The following is a 19,518-nucleotide window of genomic DNA, read 5'->3' as shown; positions in this document are numbered from 1 at the left end:
TGCTGGTCTCTCCCCAGAACCGCTCCTTTGTACAAGCGGCTACACTGATGTCCAGTGAGATTATCTGTGGGAATTAGTTATAGAATTGTTCACCAAATCCGCGGTGCTCACAGTTTCATTACAGGTAGAAGAGACATGCTGTCCTTAAGTGAGAACTGTTCTTCTCTTGGGAAAGCCTTCTGAGAGTTTGTTAAACATAGTAGTCTTAAATTATTCATGTGAAGCATCTCTTGATTCAAGAACACTATTTTTCCCTTGAAGAGTAACAGAGCTTTCTTGGCAGTTACAGTTAAAACCATATTTCCATCTGTTTAGATGTTGTGTGGTCACGTATGCACACAGACATACACACCTCTGAAAGAAACCCTGTTATTTTTTAAGCAAGCCAAAACATTACCATTTGTTCCCTGAAGCATTTATACAAGTTTTTGAAAATTTCAGAGATGGTTGAAATACAACTCTCTGCTTCTATCTCTACTTCATATTCCATTTCCAAAGATCAGATGGTGCCTATTGCCCTTACTGGGTCTGAATGGATGAGAAGTTTATACAGTCTTGCAGTACACCTCTAGCTGAATTTGGGAGGCTGTTTTCTTACTCTTCTGTTCTTCTATTCATTCTTACAGATGGCTATAACAAAATGAGGTTCAGATGGTACACAAGTTGGTAACATGGTATTATCAGCCTGGATGCACAGACCCGAACTTGCCAAACTCATGACTGGACTTACATGAGTATCGTCTCAGCGGCTCTGTTCTCACAAAGACAATATGCTCCTAAAAGTGTGTAAGATAAAATACTGTCCAGCTTATGGGTCATTCTTTGCATTACCGTCTTGTGTGAGTCTACAGTGGCAGCTCTACTGGGGGTCTTGTTAAAGAAAGGCAGCGACAGATTTCATTGCACTTCATGTGTTGATTATTAAAAAAGTAATCAATTCCTTTCTTCCCAAAGTTGGAGCGTGAAACATCTTTGCTATTAAGAGAGTGAATCTGGGGGTCTGTGAGGTAGATGAGGCCTTTCCCGTTACCTGTCACCCAACCTGTGGAAGAAAGGATACATCTTGGTATCAAACATCACAGCCTTTGTATTATTGTACTCAGGACTGCCTGCTTGGCACAGGCCACACTCTGCGAACGTCACTTCAGTGATTCCCAGTTTGTGCCTATTTCAGCAAAAGCAGAACCTTAAGAGGTACATAATGAACATTGAATGAAATGGATATTCCAAAGATACCTGTGGGCTAAAGGTTGAGTCCAAAAGGTCTTATCGTTGGCTCTTAACCAAGAGCTCAATCCTTCATTAGCTGAATAAGGGACGGTTTTTTTGGCTTGCCAATTTTAAGAAGGAGAAAGTGTGACAAAACCTGCTGCCTCTTTTAGTGGTTCTCCTTTAGATGGTTCCACAAGGCACATCCTTGCAGACTGGCTTTATTCTAATTGGATGCAGCAGACCACTCCATGGCATGAATCTGTGGCACACTTGGGAGCACACAGCTTACGTGCTCTTGCTGTGATGCAGTGGAGAACATGAGCACTGCTCAAGGCAAAGACATACCTGCACATACCTCCCTCACTTTACGTCGCTTAGAGACAGTATGTCCTTTATACAGCATATTCTGTAACATGAGAGGACACTCAAGAAATGAAGTTCACTGTAATACAAACCTTGCAGATCAACAACAACATCTGTTCCGTTGGAGAACTCATAGGAGAAATGGCCGTAGGCCAGACCATACTCTGTGGCTTTGTACTCATTCTTCACTACCTTCGTGTTATTGGACAGCTTCACAAACTCCCCAAGGATGTAGGGCTCCACGCTCACACATCCTTTTATAGTTCTGTCTTCCAGTATCTGAAAAGAGAGCGTTAATGACAGTCATGCAAGCAGAGATGTGAAAACAAGGATGCTAAAGCTGCTCTAACTGAAGTCTTGTTTTTTCCTCCTAGAACTTTGCATCATAAGACGGATGGGAAGAGTCTCCATGTTAACCCACTGCTGATTCAAAACACAGGCTGTTTAGATGAGGAGCTTGTATTTAACTAGAACAAAGGGTGGAGCGAGATCCAACACAAAATCAGCCTGGCAGGCCAAGCTCCACGAGCAATGAATTCTACAAATATCTAGTTTGTCCAGCAAATAGGGAACTTCTTTCAGGAGACTATAAAGAATAAGCTAGAAAGCTGAAAAGATTTGGCTAAACTGGCACCTGGTCCGTCCTCAGTGTGTAAATAAGCAGTGGGAGGTTCTGGGGGTTGTTTTAGTAATTTCTGTGTTCAGAGACTTGTAAGTACTGATGCCAGACTCTCATTAGGCCTTATTAGTGAGTGGCATAGAGCCAGATCTAGTGCCAGAACGGCTAACAGAAATAGTAATACGCATAGCATGCTATCATGTACCTACTCATAATGAAACAGCGAATTCAGCACTGCACCCCAGAGAGTACCTCTCCATATTTGAAACACAAGCCAAATTGAAAGTTAAGAATAAAGAAAAGATCCTTTACTTTCCTGCTGGGGGTTGGATGTCAGCTTTAACCTCTGTGCCAGGACACCCAGATGCAGCTCCTGCCTCTAATGATCAGGCTGGGTGCTGGCACAGCAGGGCCATTTGTCTCACAGCTTTGCATGCTTTCCTCACAACCGTCATGCAGAAGAAAGAGGGTAGAAGCAACCCACTCAAGAGAGAAAGTAATTCTGGTGACTTTGCTGCCCCTTCCTCCCAGGCTCTCTCAGATAACTCCACATCCCAGCCACCTCTCAGCCACTCGGTCATCTCTGAAGCTGGACCATTGGGATGGAGGGACAGAAATGGCCTCACTGAGAGGTGGCTGATGGATCCGTGGCCTCGCTGAAGGTCATGGCCCTGCCAATTCCACCAGTCTTTCTTCACTCGTCCACGTACGCTCAGCTGCAAGGAAGACATCGGCATTTCCTTCTCATGACTGAGAATAGCCCACACAGGTGGAGAGATAGACACTGGTTGTGCTGTCAGGGGTAAGCAGAAAAGAAGCAGGCTGTTGGGCCTTGGATCAGCGGTGAGGTTGTGTCAACAAGTTAACTGAACCATGGTTTAAAGGTGTCTGTGGTTTAAAGGTGTCCTATACTATGCTAAAGGGTTGTTATTGAGGAAAACAACTTTTCGTGATAGCCATGTGAAGGATGACTGAGCTGCCAGTGTGATCTGACCACGAAAAATGCAGGTCTCACCAAGAGTAAGGATTCCTGTTGCCTCTGCAAAAGGCGTGGAGGGGTCTCAGGGGAACACTGTACAATTCAGATCATCGATATTTAAGAAATGGGAATTCAAAGTAGAGCAGGCTCAGGGCTTCACAGATGAACAGGGGAAGAGAGACCTGTATCTTGAGGTGACACTAAAATGAGCTTGGCTTCCTTAGCCTAGAGAACAGAGGCTATGAGGGGATGTTATTTCTGCTCCTTCCTTAGATCTAGACCTCAAAGAAGTTGTGAGAAAGACAATAAATAGAAACTCGTTAATTTTAGGTTAGAAAATAGTGGAAAGTTTCCAGATGTCAAGAAAGCAGCTCTAAAATGATTTCTTATTGGAAGCAATGAAGGTTAAAACACAACACACAACGTGGCTGCTTTTAAGACATGGCTTAACGGGTATAAAAAGGGATTATGCAGTGTTGCTGCCTGTGATATCAGGGCACTGGACCTGATGAGTCACGAGGTGGTCCTTTCCAGTCCTGTGTTCCTGAAATTCAGCATCATGCAGAAAAGGCCCCAGAGTTGTCCTGCAGCAAATCAACTTGTCTACAAGAACCTCACTTGCTGGATTCTAGTGAGGGTTAAACGTTTTTGTGGTGCTCAACATGGGTCACTTTGCTGTTCAGATTTCATAACTACCCCTGAAAAAAGATGTTTATATACTCTTAGATGATATAAAAGGCCGGGTAACTCCTGAGCTTCATTTACAAGTGAGTTTCTGACTTCTAACAGCACATGGCATCTTTTCTGCCAGTGCACCCATGAACTTGTAGCTCTGCAAGTAGGTGTCTTCTGTCCAGAAATAAGCAAATGCAGCTACCAGGTAAGGTCATAGGTGGCCTAACTGCTACTATTTTAAAATTAGAATTGACTTAAGACATTCTTCCCATCAATTCCTTTGTATTGCTTAAAAGGCAGTTCTTACCAGGAGTACTGCAGATGGGATATAAAAGATTTGGGTGGGGATCTTCTGCTCATACAGCCTTTTGTTGAATTCCGTCACATAGTACTGGGCAGTCATTTGCCGCTCCACGTCACTGAAATGATGAAGAAGTCCTTTTTCTTCCTTATATTCTTTCCCAACATACCTAAACAAAAAGAGAAGTGTTTGGCGTAGCAGCAGACTGCACTGGGGAAGCCCTACTTGTGATACAGAAACATCACTACAAAGCAGAGCTTGGCTGTTCAGAAGCAAAGCCAGCTGTTGGTGATGCATTTAAAATGGCAGTGATTGAAGTTGTGGTTTCTTCTTCTATAGCTGTTACAGGCATAAAATGCTGTACTGATCAATCAAATCCTAGGATGGGGGTTTTGTAACACTGGAATATTTAAAGTCATCTCTTCTTGACTCTGAAGGGAGACCTGACTCAGAGGTACTTAAAATACTGCTTTAACCCATAATAATTCATAAGCTACTTCTAATAACAATGCAGAATCTGCAATTAGTAGTTAGCAGAGCTCTCCTGGTGCAGAGGCCTTTATGAAGCAAATAGGTGATTTTAATCCTGCTTTCAGAGCAGATGCATCCCCATTGCATAAACCTGCTGCTGAAATTAAAGAAAAGCAACTGAAACACCTTTCTGCTTATAAGTATTGCTATATATATATATATATTGCTATATTGCTAATTCTCTAATGCAAAGCTAGACGTCAAATAAAATGGAAGCAATATTATCCCAGCACAAAGGTGAAGTCAGGCCTGAGAGTTGTCATGAGCAAATGAACACTAACTGGCTGTTAGAATGGCTGTTAGAAGACAACAGTGAAGTAGCTTTTTCTTCCCAGAAATTAAAAAGTAGAGAGTTACATGGAGTGGTGGGAAAGACTGCCAAAATGCCCAAGAGATTTGGGAAAGCCATAAAAAATTCTTGCTACAGAAAATCAGTCAAAATCTAACCAAATGTAAACTAGGTTGAAACAGACTAAAGAAACAATCTTCTCCCACTGTGACTATGATTTCTGTAGTTGTCCAGGTAAAAACTCATACTGCCTTCTGAAAATACTTGATAAAAACTCCTGTCTAACAGGGCACTGGACTAGCTGAATCACAGGTATAAGACTAATCTTACCAGACAGTTTTCCTTCATATTTACACAGAAATAGCATTTACACAAAAATAATATTTTCATTCATATTTACACAGAAATAGCATTATGTTATGCTATTTACACAGAAATAGCATAACATTTTGTTTCAGAAATTGGTTTCGTCAATACCTTCCCAGGCTTTCTTCTTGGTGCAGGAAGTGTATCCAAAATGCACTTCTCTGTTTGCCTTCCTTTGCCACGTTCAGGTAGTCCCCAATGAATACAGCTGTTTCTTGGCCTGTCCAGAGGCCCGATTTCTTTGAGTATTTTAAAAGAAGAGCAGCTACAAAAAGAAAACACCACAAGTAGAATGAACAGTAGAATTCCACAGGACTGCTCTAAGCCTGTGCTGAGAGATGAAATAACCCGCCCCCAGGAGATATCCAAGCTTCTCTGAAAGCAAAGTACGGGGCTACAAAATATATACTACGAGGTATCTAGGTGAAGAGTTGGATATTTTACATTAAGGACAAAAAAACTGCTGAGCAGGCTTGAGACATGCAAGATGGGATAAGCCCTAAGCGGGTTTTACTTAAGGAGCTCAGTGAGGCAGCCTATAGTGGTGTTGCTCCTAACTTCTGAATTTCTTAGTGAATTGATCAAGTGTCTACATATTAATGGTATGGCTGTTATTTATGATTAACTTAATAATCATTATCTTAAATACACAGTTTGCAGGGATGAAATGGGGAAACTAAATGGGCGACAAAACCAGAGACTCAAGTAATGGGGTAGAACGGCCTTGATGAACTGGCACAGGGAGTTCAACCAGCCTAAGTAACCTCTTGCATGAAGGGACTGAAGCAGAAAGGACTGAGCGGGCATGGAGACGGAGCCCATTTCCATGAAGCACATCCACGAAGATGTGCAAATGGATAAGAAGAAATAGGAGAAAATGGGTCAAGGGAGTGTCCTTTCATTTCTAAAATTCTTACACAAAACCTCATAAAACAACAACAAGAAAAAGTCATAATAAATGATGACTAAAACATTGTGTTAAAAAGCCTGTTGCTGTGTGAAAATGCCCATTGCTGTGTGGAAACTTACAGTATGATTTACGAAGCTGTCTAGACTTAAAAATTCCAGTAGGCATCAGTCTCTGGACAAGCCAATTATGTTCCACCCCTGCCAGAAGCTTCATGTAATCATCATCATTCAGAAATCGAGCGTCAAGGATTTCTTGCTTCGTTCTCCCAGGCATGAAGACAAAACCACTTGGGTTCAGAAATGAACCTTCAGGGGAACTATTTGGCATCTGTGCTGATTTGCACCATGAACTTAGAGATGAACTGGATTGTCTCTTGCTGCTCACCATGTCCCAAGACTTTTTTTCGTCTTCTTCAGTAGTGATACAGTCAAAGTGCTTGGTTACGGGTATCTTTCCTCCCAAGGGCAAAGCTGTTGGTGCACTGGGAGTTGATTGATGCTTCAGAACAGAGGCTGTAGGATAACTGTTTATTAAGTCTCCAGTACCGATGAAATCAAATTCAGTGTCATCTATTGTTTCTGCTTGGGTGTCAACTTCAGGCACTTTGTGAGATCCATTTCCCACCACAGCAGATTTCCACAGCCAGTCACGCACAGAGGAGTCGCCGGCCGTTTTCAGCTCGATGCTCGTCGACAGTACAGAAGCACCCCCGTTTGTGGGGTGACGTGCCTCCAACGAGGGATCCTCTGTGCTATTCGCAGCTTCTGCTTCTGGGCGGGCACCCACAAATCGGCTCCGGGGCCGGGACAAGGGGGCTCCACCACCGCCCTCCCTGCCACTGTCCTTGGTCCTGCAGCCCAGCTCCGCCCAGGAGGAGAAATTCATCTCCTCCTCCTCCTCCTTCTCCGGCCTGGTAGGAACAGAGTAAGGGGTGGAGAGGGAAGGAACCGAATTCTTCATCTCCCCTTCTTCCTTCTCTGAAGAGCTCTTTCCACAGTGTCTTCCATCCTGCAGCTCTCCTCCACAAAGAGACGCCTTCTCTACCAGCTTCCCAGCGAGAGGTGCATCTACCTCTAAGGGAGGCTGAGGAGATCCCCAGGAGCTACGTACAGGCTCTCGAGGAGAAGGAGGCCAGGCTCTGAGAGGCAATGGGCGCAAGTATGCAGCTTGAGCATTTTCATCAGATTCTGTTGTGCAACACTCTTCCTCCGCTGAGCCCTTTTCCTGCTGCTGCCCTTCCCTGGGAGACCCTTTGCTGCTATTACAGTTTAGTTCCTCCCAGCTGGAAGAGTAACTTGATTTTGACAGCTTGCACCAAGAGCTCTCTGAAGTAGAACTCCTGTTTTGCCATCTGCTGGAAACACTGTTTTCATAATTTATTTCTATTTCTAATGGCTTGATCTCTTCATCTAAGGACATCTTCATCACACAAGAACCAATGCATTTATTTCTCTGGCCACTGAGTCTCTCTGAGCTACTTCCTGCTGTTGCTGAATTCAGCCTTTTCGCAGTGCCTTCCCTCTGGTACACTATTTCTTCAGTAGTACACACAGTGTCTATGTTTCTGGTTTCTGTTCTTAAGGTTGTGATACAAGCTCCCACTTGGGTTTCTCCCGGATTGGTTTTATGAATCCTGCAAGTATTTTCAAACACTTCGCACACTGACAGATGATGCTGAGAATGCATGGCAAGGATTTTCTCAAAGCTGGCTTCCCCTTGCAGGATAGGTTTTTCCACTTTCCCTTTATAACTGTCTGGAACGTAAGACCTGGCATCAGAATTAGGGAAGCTTTCCACTTGCAGGCGCTTCTTCACGGATGTGATCAGAGACATGATCTCCTTGGCAAGCATTCCTTTCTCTTTCTCTTCTGTAAATGGAGTGCTGTATGAATGCAGTTTTTCCATGGCTTCTCTACATAGTTGACTCACCTCACGGAGTTTCTCACCCTCCCCATAGAGCCATCGATGCACAGTTGTGAGGCAGAAAGCAGCTTTAATAAAACTATGGAGCTCCTGCTTGCTGGTGACGGGACTCTTATCATTCTTGGTGAGGAGGCCGATCTCAAAGGATTCTTTGGCTTCGGACAAGTAGAACTTTCTCTTTTCTGGAGGACAGTCCTTGGAATGACTATAGCACAGCAAACACACCCCACGGATGTTCTGGGAGGGGATGAAAGAGGAATGAAGGAATTAAAAACCTGAACCTGTCAGAGATAAATAAAGGGAGGAAAAAATATTTCTTTCCTTTATACAATTTGAAGCAAACATCAGCTCTAACTGCCTGCTGCTGTGTCTCCTGGAGGAAATAACCTTGTTCTTTTCCCTTTGAAATATAGCTGTAGTTATAGGAGAAGCAGTATTCCCAGATGGGCTTGAAATCCCATCCTCACTCTGTCAACAGATACTGCTTTCTGCCTGTCTGCTTAGCGTGATTGGAGTTCAGAGCAACATACAGTGTCACACCCACAACACAGACACAATACCCTGTATGATGCAATGTTTAAAAGACAGATTAGAGGCAAATTTAATAGCCTGGACTCTTCTCTTACACAAATAACACTTTCAGAGTGAAGACTAATACTTACCACGGCTGTGAGGACAAACAGTGGTGTGTACTGGCTGTAAGCTGCTGCTAGTTTGCAGGCCTCAGCAGCTGATAATAAGCGATGACTGAATTCTCGGAGAAGGCTCTAGTGAAATGAAAAAAAAAACCAAGAGGGAAAACCTCATCTCAAAGGCTTTCTTTTCAAAGAGAGGGGTCTACCTGGTAAGCAACCTTGTTAGATTGAAGCAAGGCAGCTTGGGATTTGTTTCTTGACTTTGTAGGTTCCCTGAGCTTGCTGAGACCTTTGAGTCTTGACAGAGCAGGACATCATATCTTAAACAACAACAGCCAGGTCTGTTTCTGCAGGAGCCTTTTTGCTCAGATTTGCCATCAATGTGTCACTTTCTGACCTGTAAGTATTCTATATATTACACAGACACAGACATACATGCTCTATAAATACTCTTAATGCTTTCTTTTTCCTGAAGCAAGGCATTCTTCCATCTAAGTGCTAATAAACTTTTTCCACCAGGAGCAATGGAAGTTTCTTCAGCCCTCTCAGCACAGGAGAGGAACTGGAGGAAGAACAAAGTGTAGGTGAATTTGGGACAACAACATACAGCCCATCTAACAATCTACACACACAAATACCAAACCAAGTCTTACCAGGTCAATCTCAGCACTGGTTTTAAAACGTACATAATCCTTCTCATTCATGGAGGCAAAGATGTCTGCCATAATACCCAAGGAAGTAGCAATTCCCTGAAGAGAAATGGAAAATTATCATAGTGGTTTTTCCTTTGCATTTTGAATTTTACTGCTCACAATAAAGTAGGTTCTGTGTGGAACACACCAGAAAGAAACCAAACCAAACAAACAAGATCTGAAGAAAAGCACTGCTAGAAAATTCAGAGATATCATCTTGGCAGGGTTTTAATAATTTCAACTTGCAGAAAGTATAGCCTGGTGGATATGCATGGGTTTCCATGAGTGGCAGCTATCCCTCTTACCACTAGTTCTAGGTTTCAACTTAAATAGCATTGTATTTTCCTTAGCATTGTATTTTCCCAAGGTGCTCTTTGTGACAACGAAAGTGAAGTCTCATGTTATCACCAAAAGCTGCATTAAACCCTTGGCTAATCATATCTGAAAAAAAGACTCAATCTGTTTTACCGCTGTTTTTCAGAAAAGACTACAGAAAGCCAAAAATTATGTTTAAGAACTGGCCAGTTGATCCCAGTCTTTCTAAAAACTACGTGGTGAATGTCTAGAGAGATGATAGAAGTAATAAATGCTCATCACACAGCCTGAGAAAACAAGAATCTATTTTAACACACTTCTCCAGCTTATTGCACTGTTTAAAAACCAAATAAACAGAGTTGGACAAAAGTCAACAGTTCTTGGTGTTGACATAATTGGGGTTTTTTTTCAGTAATTTGTAATTGGTTCTACAGAACCAATTAAAAAATAAGACATGAACATGTAACATATAGATCTACAAACTTGCTAATTATCTCTCTCTCTCTGGAAGATTTGATCTATTTGCGCTAGCTAAGGGTCTGCCCAGCCAAATAGTTCAGAACGCAAGGAAGTATCTGTATGCTTTCCACAAAATTCACAACCTATCTTTGCTCCCACAGAAATGTTCTGAGCTTGAGGTCAAGCTTTAAGGTATGGCAGAGGAGAGGTGACAAGGTCTGGTTTTGTGCCATATCTTATGCTGGGGTACAATTACAAAACTTCTTAAAGCATCACCCTAGGACTTGCAAGACTTAGGTTCACATTCTTGTTTAGCTACGGACACATGGTGTGACTGTTGCTTCATCTACAGTGAGATTAGTGTGGCCAAGCCTCACAAAGGTGTTAAAGACAGATATGGCAGCTGTTGAAAGGTGCTCAAATACTGCAGTGTCAGGAAAATCCATCACCCACAACAGATTGTGTAGAGCAGCTCAGCAAATAGAGATGCTTGGTTACTAGTTAAAAAAAATTAGCCTTCGTCCTAATCAAAAAATAAAATCTACAGCTGCATTCTGGGGTTAGTCTGTCCTTGCCAGAGGCACCTGTGACATCCTAGGTGATGGTTCACTTCAGATGATTCTGCTTAATGAAAACTGTTACCTTCATTCCCCTGCAGGAAAAAAGGTGTCCGTAAGTCTGTGTATGCATGCGGAAACAATGTGCAATACAGACTTCGGCTAGCATATTTGTCCTGCATGTTAACCTTGTCTGAAGTGCATAATTGAAACATTATTGCTAAAAGACTTTTCTGAAACAAACAAAAGCTAACCTGGAATGATTATTAGATTGGCAAGGAGTGAGAAGGAAACACTACCTTTTTATCTGGTTGAGGAAGCTTGAAATATCCCACAACTGAAGCCCAAATCAACTCTGCTGCCTCGTACCACATCCCTGAAATAAATCAGAAAAAATAGTCACTAAGCAGATTACTGTTACAGATAGCTTTCTATAGTTTATTTTACACCTCCTTAAGTCAGGAGCCCTCCAAAGACTATAAAACCATATCATGGCATTTTTTGCTTTGGTGACACTGAACATTTATTAGTTTCCTTTAGCTTTTGGCTGTGCATAAACACACATTTTATGCTAATAAAAGATTTCAGCTCAACAGTCATGAAAGATGAAAGGTCACATCAAAAGCATAAAATTAAGGTTGTTGGCCTCAAGTACCAAGCCCTGAATACAGAAGCCCATCACGCTGAAGTGTAGGGATTTTCTTGTCTTGAGAGAGGAAATTGCTGTGATGTACCTGTGATAAACTACTGCCTGCCTCTGGGAACAGTGAATTTGGGAAAAGCATTAGCAAACATGGAGTAGCACAGGGAAAAAGGGAACAACATTTCAGAATGCTCCTCAACTTCTGGTAAGATTAGTAATAAAATATAATAATATATATATATTTATAAAATATAAAATATAATTTCTAAGATGTGTTTGCTGGGTACACAGCTCTAGGTCCTTGCTGCAAACAGACGGGTGTACAACCCATCTCTGGGGCTGTGTTACAGGCACCAGGCAGGTGTTCTACACAAGCTAAAATTCTGAGATATGCCAAATGTACCATAAAAAGTAAGAGAAAACCTTGAGCAGACGTTTATAGAAAAAAGCTTTACCAAGCTTTTGCAGAATCTGTCCTCTGATCTGTAAGCAGACTGACTGGACGAGAGTCCTATCACTTTCCTTAGCGTATCGCCAGGTACCTGCAGAAAGAGTGCAAAAACTCAGTAGAGAATGAAAAAAGTTGCTGTCATTTTAAGCCTCTGAGGGTAACCTGAATCCCAGTAAATTGTCAGGATTCTCCCCACTGAATTCAGCTGGTTTGAGTCAGGACTTAGAGTCAGAGAGATGACAAAGTGACAGTGCGTTAAGGAATATAAGTAGACAGCTGTATGAGTATGTAGCTTGAGTGACAGCTATATAGAGCATAAAAACAATCTAAAATGTGAAAGGTACCTCTCTCCTGTGACGTGACAAAAAGTCATTGTATATAAATATATAGAGTTCCACTAAAAACCAGTCAAAAGGATTAATATGGGATATCTTTGTGGTCACCAGTATATACAGAAGAGCAAAATATCATTTGCAAAGCATGTTTTCTTTTCAGATATCAGTATCTCATGAAGATTAAAACAGAAGTTTGTGTAACCAATCATACAGTGTTAAAAGTCTTTCGTTATCAAATCTATATTGGCATTGGCAAAGCATGTTTTCTTTTCAGATATCTGTATCTCATGAAGATTAAAACAGAAGTTTTCGTGTTAACACAGTATGATTAGTTACACAAAGTCTTTCATTATCAAATCTGTATTGGATTTAAGAATAGAATATGAAATAAAATCATCAAGCTTTCCTAAGTATTGTGAACATTTCACTGCAATTCTCAGCGTGAAGCATCTGTTAACAAAACATCTTCAGTGGGAAACAAACAAGTATTAATATTGAATATTATGAAAATAATCTTAAAAGAAAAGCATAATCCCAAAGAGATGAAATGCACCTTACTAGTGATAGTGATAGCGGGTATTTTGTTTAAAGCCCTTCTTGTATGTGTACCTCAGTTTCACATGAAAAACAAACCAACAAAACCCAGAACAGGCTTCTTAAATTTTTTAAGTTTCATGGTTGTAGAGAAACCTGAAAGTATTGACTAAAAAAAACCTGAAGGCTAAGAAAATGGAGAACAGATATAAAACCCTAAAATATATTCTCTCAGAAACATAACTAAATAATAATTATGGATGTCTGTCAAAACTAAAGAATTCTTACCATTAGAAATACTACACATCCCTCCAGATCTGAAACAAGCCACACGACCAGCAGTATAGTCATTTGACAGAAAGGAAAAGAAAAAAAAGTAATTTCTACAAACATTATCATGCATTAAAGAATGGTCCCATTTTTACAGTTTTGCACATCTATCCAGCAATAGAAAAAAGTGCTGTAAGAACCAGGACTTGCTCTCTTTTTTTCTTAACACCAAAAGATACTAAATAACTGCACTGTAGTCTGCTACAGGTTTAGATAAAGTATTCATTTAGTTTGTAGGATCAGCATGAATTTGGAGGGTAAGCATTACTCTAACAATCTGGATTTTTTGGCAGGGAGGAAGTTGTCTTAGTTTTCTAGATCAGTCAATTGCTTAAAATTAGTCCACATTTTAAAATTCTCTGGGCAGAGAAATTAGTATAAAGGCTGTCAATCCAGAATATTTTCCCACCTAAGTGAAGATATAGAAGGAAGAATTATGGAAATTTCAAAACAAAGTTGCAGTTTCCACATTTTTAGCAAAGAATGGTGAAGAAAAGAGAAATGTGATGTAAGGAGCCACTCCTGAGATCAAACTGGCTGTATTTGAAGCTTGTGTGACTGTTAAAATTAGTATCAAAAATCCCACCAAAATAGTAACTATGAAATTGGAAAAGAAATATATATGTACCTGTTGCTCCATTGTCATTAATAAGGCTGCTTAGGATATATTCAGCTTTTAAAAGTTTACCTGATTTAAAAAAAAAAAAAGACAGAAAATGAATAAAAAAATGTTTCATTTGACATGAACAAAAATATTAATCAGTGAAAGCCCCTGCAAATTGTACTCTTCTTCCCAGCACCGCCAGTGTGTTTACACTTAGACTAAACTTTCCTATTAAGTATGCACTGCAGATGCCACCTCGTGCTCAGGAATCTCTGACACAGGCTATTTCACATATACAACAAATATTGCAGAAAACACCGATGAGGCAACTGTTTCTAGCCAGACAAAAAATCTCATCAAGAAGCTGTATGACATTTAACATGATACATCCCGGTATCACTTGCACACAGATTTATTGCTGTCAATAGTCATAAATGTACATGCACTACATTCTAAAGTATGTGGTTGCACAGTAAGAGGAAATTATCCATATATCTGTTTTACTTAACACACATTTCTGGAAGAGTGCTTAATCTTAAAATGTGAGAAAAATCTTCCTCGAGTCAAGCTCTGGTATTTCTGTTGAATTTCTGTGCAATGCTGTCTCTGTTCAACAGTGCAGCTCCACTAAACCAACCACAAGGAGAAAACAACAGATACCTCACCTTTACGGGCAAAGCTAAGGCTGTGTGTTGGTTTTAGAGTAAACCCAAGCCCCATGGTGTAGGCGGGTGCCTCCAGGCACTCATTTCTTGCTCTATTCCTTCCCATGCTTTGGGCTGCTGCAGGATTCAGAGCAGGGGAGGTGGCAACAAGACTGGGATGGGCACTAAGCTGCTGGCTACCCCACCGGTTGGAATTCCCTGCTCTTATTTCTCTTCCAGGAGAAAGTAGTCTAGCCTGCTTCCTTCAGCAACAGAGCTGCTGGTTTCTGTCCCAAGGAAACATGGGTTTTGGAAACCATTTTGGTCTCACTAGGGAGTTCAACAGAAGGGGAAGCTCTGCAGATGCACCTTGAAGACAGCTGACTTGACATCCCACCACAGAAAACATAGCTGCAGGCTACGCTGCCTCCCTGTCACTCTCTACTTAGCTTTTAAGAACCACCTTAAACACAGAATATATAGCCAAAAAATATATAGGATGCAGCATGCAACACAAAGTAGGGATTCTGCCTTTCAGACTCCTGTCATAGGGCTCAGAGCTTTTGTCACATGGCTGGAGTCACCCATGGCAGGCTTGATGGGCTGCAGGAGATGTCTTAAGGTCTAATTTGATCAGCTTGATTCATGTTGAACCTTGCTTTTTGTCTCAATTGTCTGGCTGAATTCAAGAAGGCTGCTCCAGCCAGTGAAGCAGTGTAAGTGTTGGCTGAACTAGCCCATCAAGTGGAGTGTGCCAGTACCCAGACACCACGGCAGTGAGAGCATGAGAAGTCCACAGCCACAAATAAAAACTGGCTATTTTTCTGCAAATAAAATATTCCTCAACTGGGTTTTTCAGAGTAGGTTTATCTGGCTTTGTTTTCTTCTCCCCAGTAGGACAGTGGGAAGATACATTAAAAATCCTTCAGGTGTTGCCCACAGTATGATGGAATGATGGAATTTTTTTTTAAGTTCAGTTTATCCTCGAGGGGTTGTAAGCTGCATTTTTTGCATAGTCAAGTGGTCCCACTGAAGAAAAAAAAAAAAAAGCAGCTGGGACAGTGCAGAGAAAATGCTGGGATTCTAATTTACTTTTTAAAGGCCCTTGGTCAGAAGTATAGCAATTCAGATATCCCTGTTTGAAACCAGCAGGGAAGATTTGTCAAGGAACAAAAGCTCCAATTAGTATTTTCCACACCCTTTCACAATTTTCTCTCCTGCTTTTGGCTCTGAAACCCTTTATACCAGCCCCTTTGTGCTACTGAGAGGAGCTGGGAGGGCTCAAGGGGGCTGGGAGTGGGCTGTGCGTTTGAAAAGATGGCACCAGGGCTGTAAGCATGTCATCCCCAGCAAGGGACAAACTGTCTTCTTCAAAGTCAAGTAGCTCCTAATTGGGCTTGATCTGAGAAAACAGAGTCATACCTGTGTTGACAGAGAGGCGAGCCTGGCGGATGAGCACCTGAGGACTGATCGGCACGGTGGGCTGCAGCCTGTGCAGACCCTTGGCAATCTGAAGAAGTTTTCTGGAGGCATCAATCCAATACAGGAACCGGTCAATCAGGAACACAATAGCAGTTGCCGTTGCGCAGTCCTTGACCATGATGGAGGCTTTCAAATAAACCTGAAAAGAACACCAATGCCATGGGGCAGCCTTGGAGAAACTCACCTCGCAAAGGCTCAGTGAACCGTCTACAGAAAATATTCAGCTTTAGTAACCCTCTGACTAATGGTGCTGCCTACGTACCATTTTAGAACAGATGGGATATCCTTAGTTAGTTGCTGTAAGGTGGCTACACAGGTTTACAGCAAGTGAAGTACTGAACATTACGAGAAGCAAATATTCGCTAGCAATTAAAAGGCTGTCTCAAAATTTCTACTCACCTTATAAACTTTATGTTCCTAGGCATTTATATAATGGAAAAAGTCTTTGTGGCAGTGATCAGATAGGATTTATTATTACCTATAATTATGACTATTCCTGACAATATTTTCATTTTTAAGACAGGAATGTTCCAGCTGTTTATTTTGCGTGAGCCATAGATATTATTCCTGATTTTGAGCCTAGCTCAAACACCTGGGAGCTGGCAACGGCTGAGTACTGCTTTGTCGTGTGGTAATCGCAAGAGAAAGCAAAAAACAGAAAACACCTGAAACCATACAAAGCCTCCTCACAAAAAGGATGTGCTTCTCATTCATGTCAGTGAGTAACTCCACTCGTGACAGAGTAAAAGCAGCACAGGGGAGGCAGGATCAGACCTCACAGCATCATCAGAGGATGAGAGACTGCCAAGAAAACTTTATCCAAATCCCCACGAAGACATCAAGTTTAGCAGCTATCTCCCATTTCTGTCTTGGCACCAGCCTCCTTCCCTCATCTTCCCTGTGTAAATGCCCAGGCAGAGCCAGAGAGACAGCAATGTCCACGAACTGCTTTAGACACCAGACAGGTTTCCTGGACTCCTCCCCAGCCTCATTTCTATTCTCTTTGCTTTTAGCTCAGAAACCCGCAATCTGACAGCAAGACCCCTACTTGATTTTAAGCAGCATAGCCACTGTCTGAGGTGTGCAGGAGAAAGCCCGTGTCAAACTGTTTGGAGAAGAGCCTATGGTATACGGCCTGAAGGATGACTTGCAACACCAATCTGTTGCAAGCATTTGCTAGCTTGTTTGCACTTTGGTGAGGCAGATTTGTACAAATTTCCTTTTTTTTCCTGAGCCAGAGTTGGATTTTCTAAGAGGATGGCACTTGAAAAGGATTCCTGGAGCCCAGCACGCACAACTTCACTTATGCCGGCCAACAATGGAGGAATCCCCCTCTCCAAGCACCTGTAAACTGACACTGCAAACCAGCCATTCGAAATGCTCATCAACAGGCCATATATTTAAGCGCAGAGCATCGCCTAATCTATTTTTTTTTCCTCCCCTTCTTCCTTTAATAGATCGGAGCACAAAAGCCTGAGAGAGGGTGACCTACCAAACAAAAGGGCCTTTGAGTTCCTAGGAAAAGTAGACTTGGAGGAGGATGGAAGGAATCCAAGTGGCCCTATTATTTCCACTTGCACTAATTAGACATTTTTCTGTCAGCTATTGAGCACTGCTGAGAGGCCAAACTCACTGAATTCATTTCTAAAGTGTTTACAGAAGTTTGCATCTGTTTGTGTCTCTTCAGGAGGAAAATAAGCACTTCAATAGCATTGTGGAAAATCTAAACGAAGCATCCTATTCTGAAGGGCTTGGCAGTCTTGCAGCTGCATAATTTAACTCTCCGCTCAATGCCGAAACCTCTTGTGTCCCTCTCCAAACCCAAATGGACACAAAATGTAGAAAAGTCAAGCCAGGGAGAGAAACTCAGCTACTTTTTTTTAAAAGGCAGGGCTGCATGCTGTGTGGCACACAGAAACATAGTTCGATGTCAATCTTTGCAATTACGTCCCCCCTGTTCTGAGCTGTACACCGAGAAATTAATACCCGTTCCTTTCATTCCCTGCCAACTCGTGTGGCTGGAAAATTCCTCAGCACCTACAGCTAATGCACCGGCGTGCTGGGCACACACCCAAACCATGCACAAAGACCCTCCCCACGCCACTCTGAAATGAAACAGGGAAGCGGCTCCCTGTCACCCAGCCTAGACCCAGGGAAACCCTATTGACTTCCAAGATGTCACAGCCTACCCCAACACAATGAGAAACTCGTCGCCGCTCACCGCAGCCGGACATTTGTTCTGCATAGCGGGCTAGCGCCCTAAACAGATTTACTCACTTTCTTTATCGCTTTAAAGCCGATGTCGGCGCATCTACACAGAGAGAGAGAGGGAGAGGGAGAGGGGGAGAGAGGGAGAGGGAGAGAGAGAGAGAGAGAGAGAGAGGTACGTGCGCACTTTGTTTTCACATCTGTGTCCATGATGTGAAATGCATATGTCTAATTGAGTTTATGACACAAAGGGAACCTCACGGCTGGGAAGTGGAATCAGGTGGTGAGAGAATTAAATTTGCACCAGATTTCTATACATGGACCATTGGGGAAAATGCAAAACAGCCTTTAGTGAAGGGTTTTTTTCCTTAATGGCGATGAGTGGGAGGGTGTGCTGTTTGCATGGTTTCCTGCATTAGTGGGTTAGCTCCTCCTCATGCCGGGGCTGAAGTTTGGGTCCCAGCTTTGGGTTCAAAGCCACGACGCCTCCTTTGCATTGACAATGGGGGCCGCTCCCAAGAGAGGGGAGAAGCTCAGAACCAGGGCCATCTGGCACTAGGACTGGCAGGAAAGCGTCAAAGGGAAATTATTGGTGCATAGTAAATGAGGACGAGGAGGAGGGGAAGAAAATAGGGGAAAATCTTTATGTGGCAGCTGATGTAAGAGGAATTACAAGCCCAAATAAATGAAATATTGATTTAATCCACTCTCTCTGTCCTCTTTATAAAGTGAAGATCCTGGAGGCAATCCCCTCTCCCCAGCTTGCAGGCTCGGGAGGGTCCCCTTTGGAAAAACGCCTCTGCAAGCAGAGAAGTTAGAAAGCAGGGACAGGAATCATTTCATTTGCAGTGTCCCCACAGTTTTGCAGACACTCTGGATTTCTGTGTTTGCTTATATCCATTCCTCTCAGACTGCTTCAGTCTTCGTTTCATTTGTAACTGCAGTTGTGGTTTAAAATCTTAAAAACCCCAAAACTAAGAGCAGTCAACAAAGAATTTCTAATCCTGTGCACAGGGCAGGAGTTTTAGTGGCATGTACTTCCAGGTGCTTTAGTTCTCTCCCAAGAGCTGTTCCTAGTTAGCACTTCACTGAACCCTAACAAATTGCCCGGTTTTCTTTCCCTCTACATTTGTCCCCTGTCAGATTAAACACAGAGTCACAACACCAATGGATTTGGCTGAAGTCTTTCACCCTTTTACCCCACACACTGTTAGCAAAGCCTGTCTTTCCAAGAGACCAAAGCTGCTGTCACCGCACAGGACTTCTCTATCAGTCTCTGCCTTTCAGCTGGCAATCAGAGCCCACTTGACAAATAACAAGGAATTAAGCTTCCTACCACCTCTGTGATAGGCAGAAGAAAGCATGTCCATGAGGTGCAGATGGATACGCTCGAAACACAGGACAGTCAAGTCACAGAGTAAATAGCTGCAGACTGAGGAATAAGCAGCTCCTGGACACTTT

The 19,518-nt window shown here is 42.4% G+C and overlaps 1 protein-coding gene across 1 annotated transcript in view; it reads right to left on the bottom strand.

Moving 5' to 3' along the window:
- Positions 1-564: 564 nt before the first annotated feature.
- The window catches only part of ALPK1 (alpha kinase 1), a 30,004-nt gene continuing 11,050 nt past the window's right edge, over positions 565-19,518 (bottom strand). The window contains exons 3-13 of the mRNA XM_074865152.1: positions 15,790-15,988; positions 13,748-13,807; positions 11,925-12,011; positions 11,126-11,202; positions 9,457-9,552; positions 8,831-8,935; positions 6,365-8,405; positions 5,447-5,600; positions 4,156-4,318; positions 1,668-1,854; positions 565-1,042 (exon numbers count right to left, since the gene is read on the bottom strand). Of these exons, the coding sequence (XP_074721253.1) occupies positions 846-1,042; positions 1,668-1,854; positions 4,156-4,318; positions 5,447-5,600; positions 6,365-8,405; positions 8,831-8,935; positions 9,457-9,552; positions 11,126-11,202; positions 11,925-12,011; positions 13,748-13,807; positions 15,790-15,988 (3,366 nt within the window). The 3' untranslated portion in view covers positions 565-845. The remainder of the gene's footprint in view (positions 1,043-1,667; positions 1,855-4,155; positions 4,319-5,446; positions 5,601-6,364; positions 8,406-8,830; positions 8,936-9,456; positions 9,553-11,125; positions 11,203-11,924; positions 12,012-13,747; positions 13,808-15,789; positions 15,989-19,518) is intronic.

Source organism: Strix uralensis, chromosome 4 (assembly GCF_047716275.1).
Source record: "Strix uralensis isolate ZFMK-TIS-50842 chromosome 4, bStrUra1, whole genome shotgun sequence".
Lineage (NCBI taxonomy): Eukaryota > Metazoa > Chordata > Aves > Strigiformes > Strigidae > Strix > Strix uralensis.
Note: the sequence above shows the minus strand (reverse complement) of the source record. Positions and strands in the feature narration are given on the sequence as shown.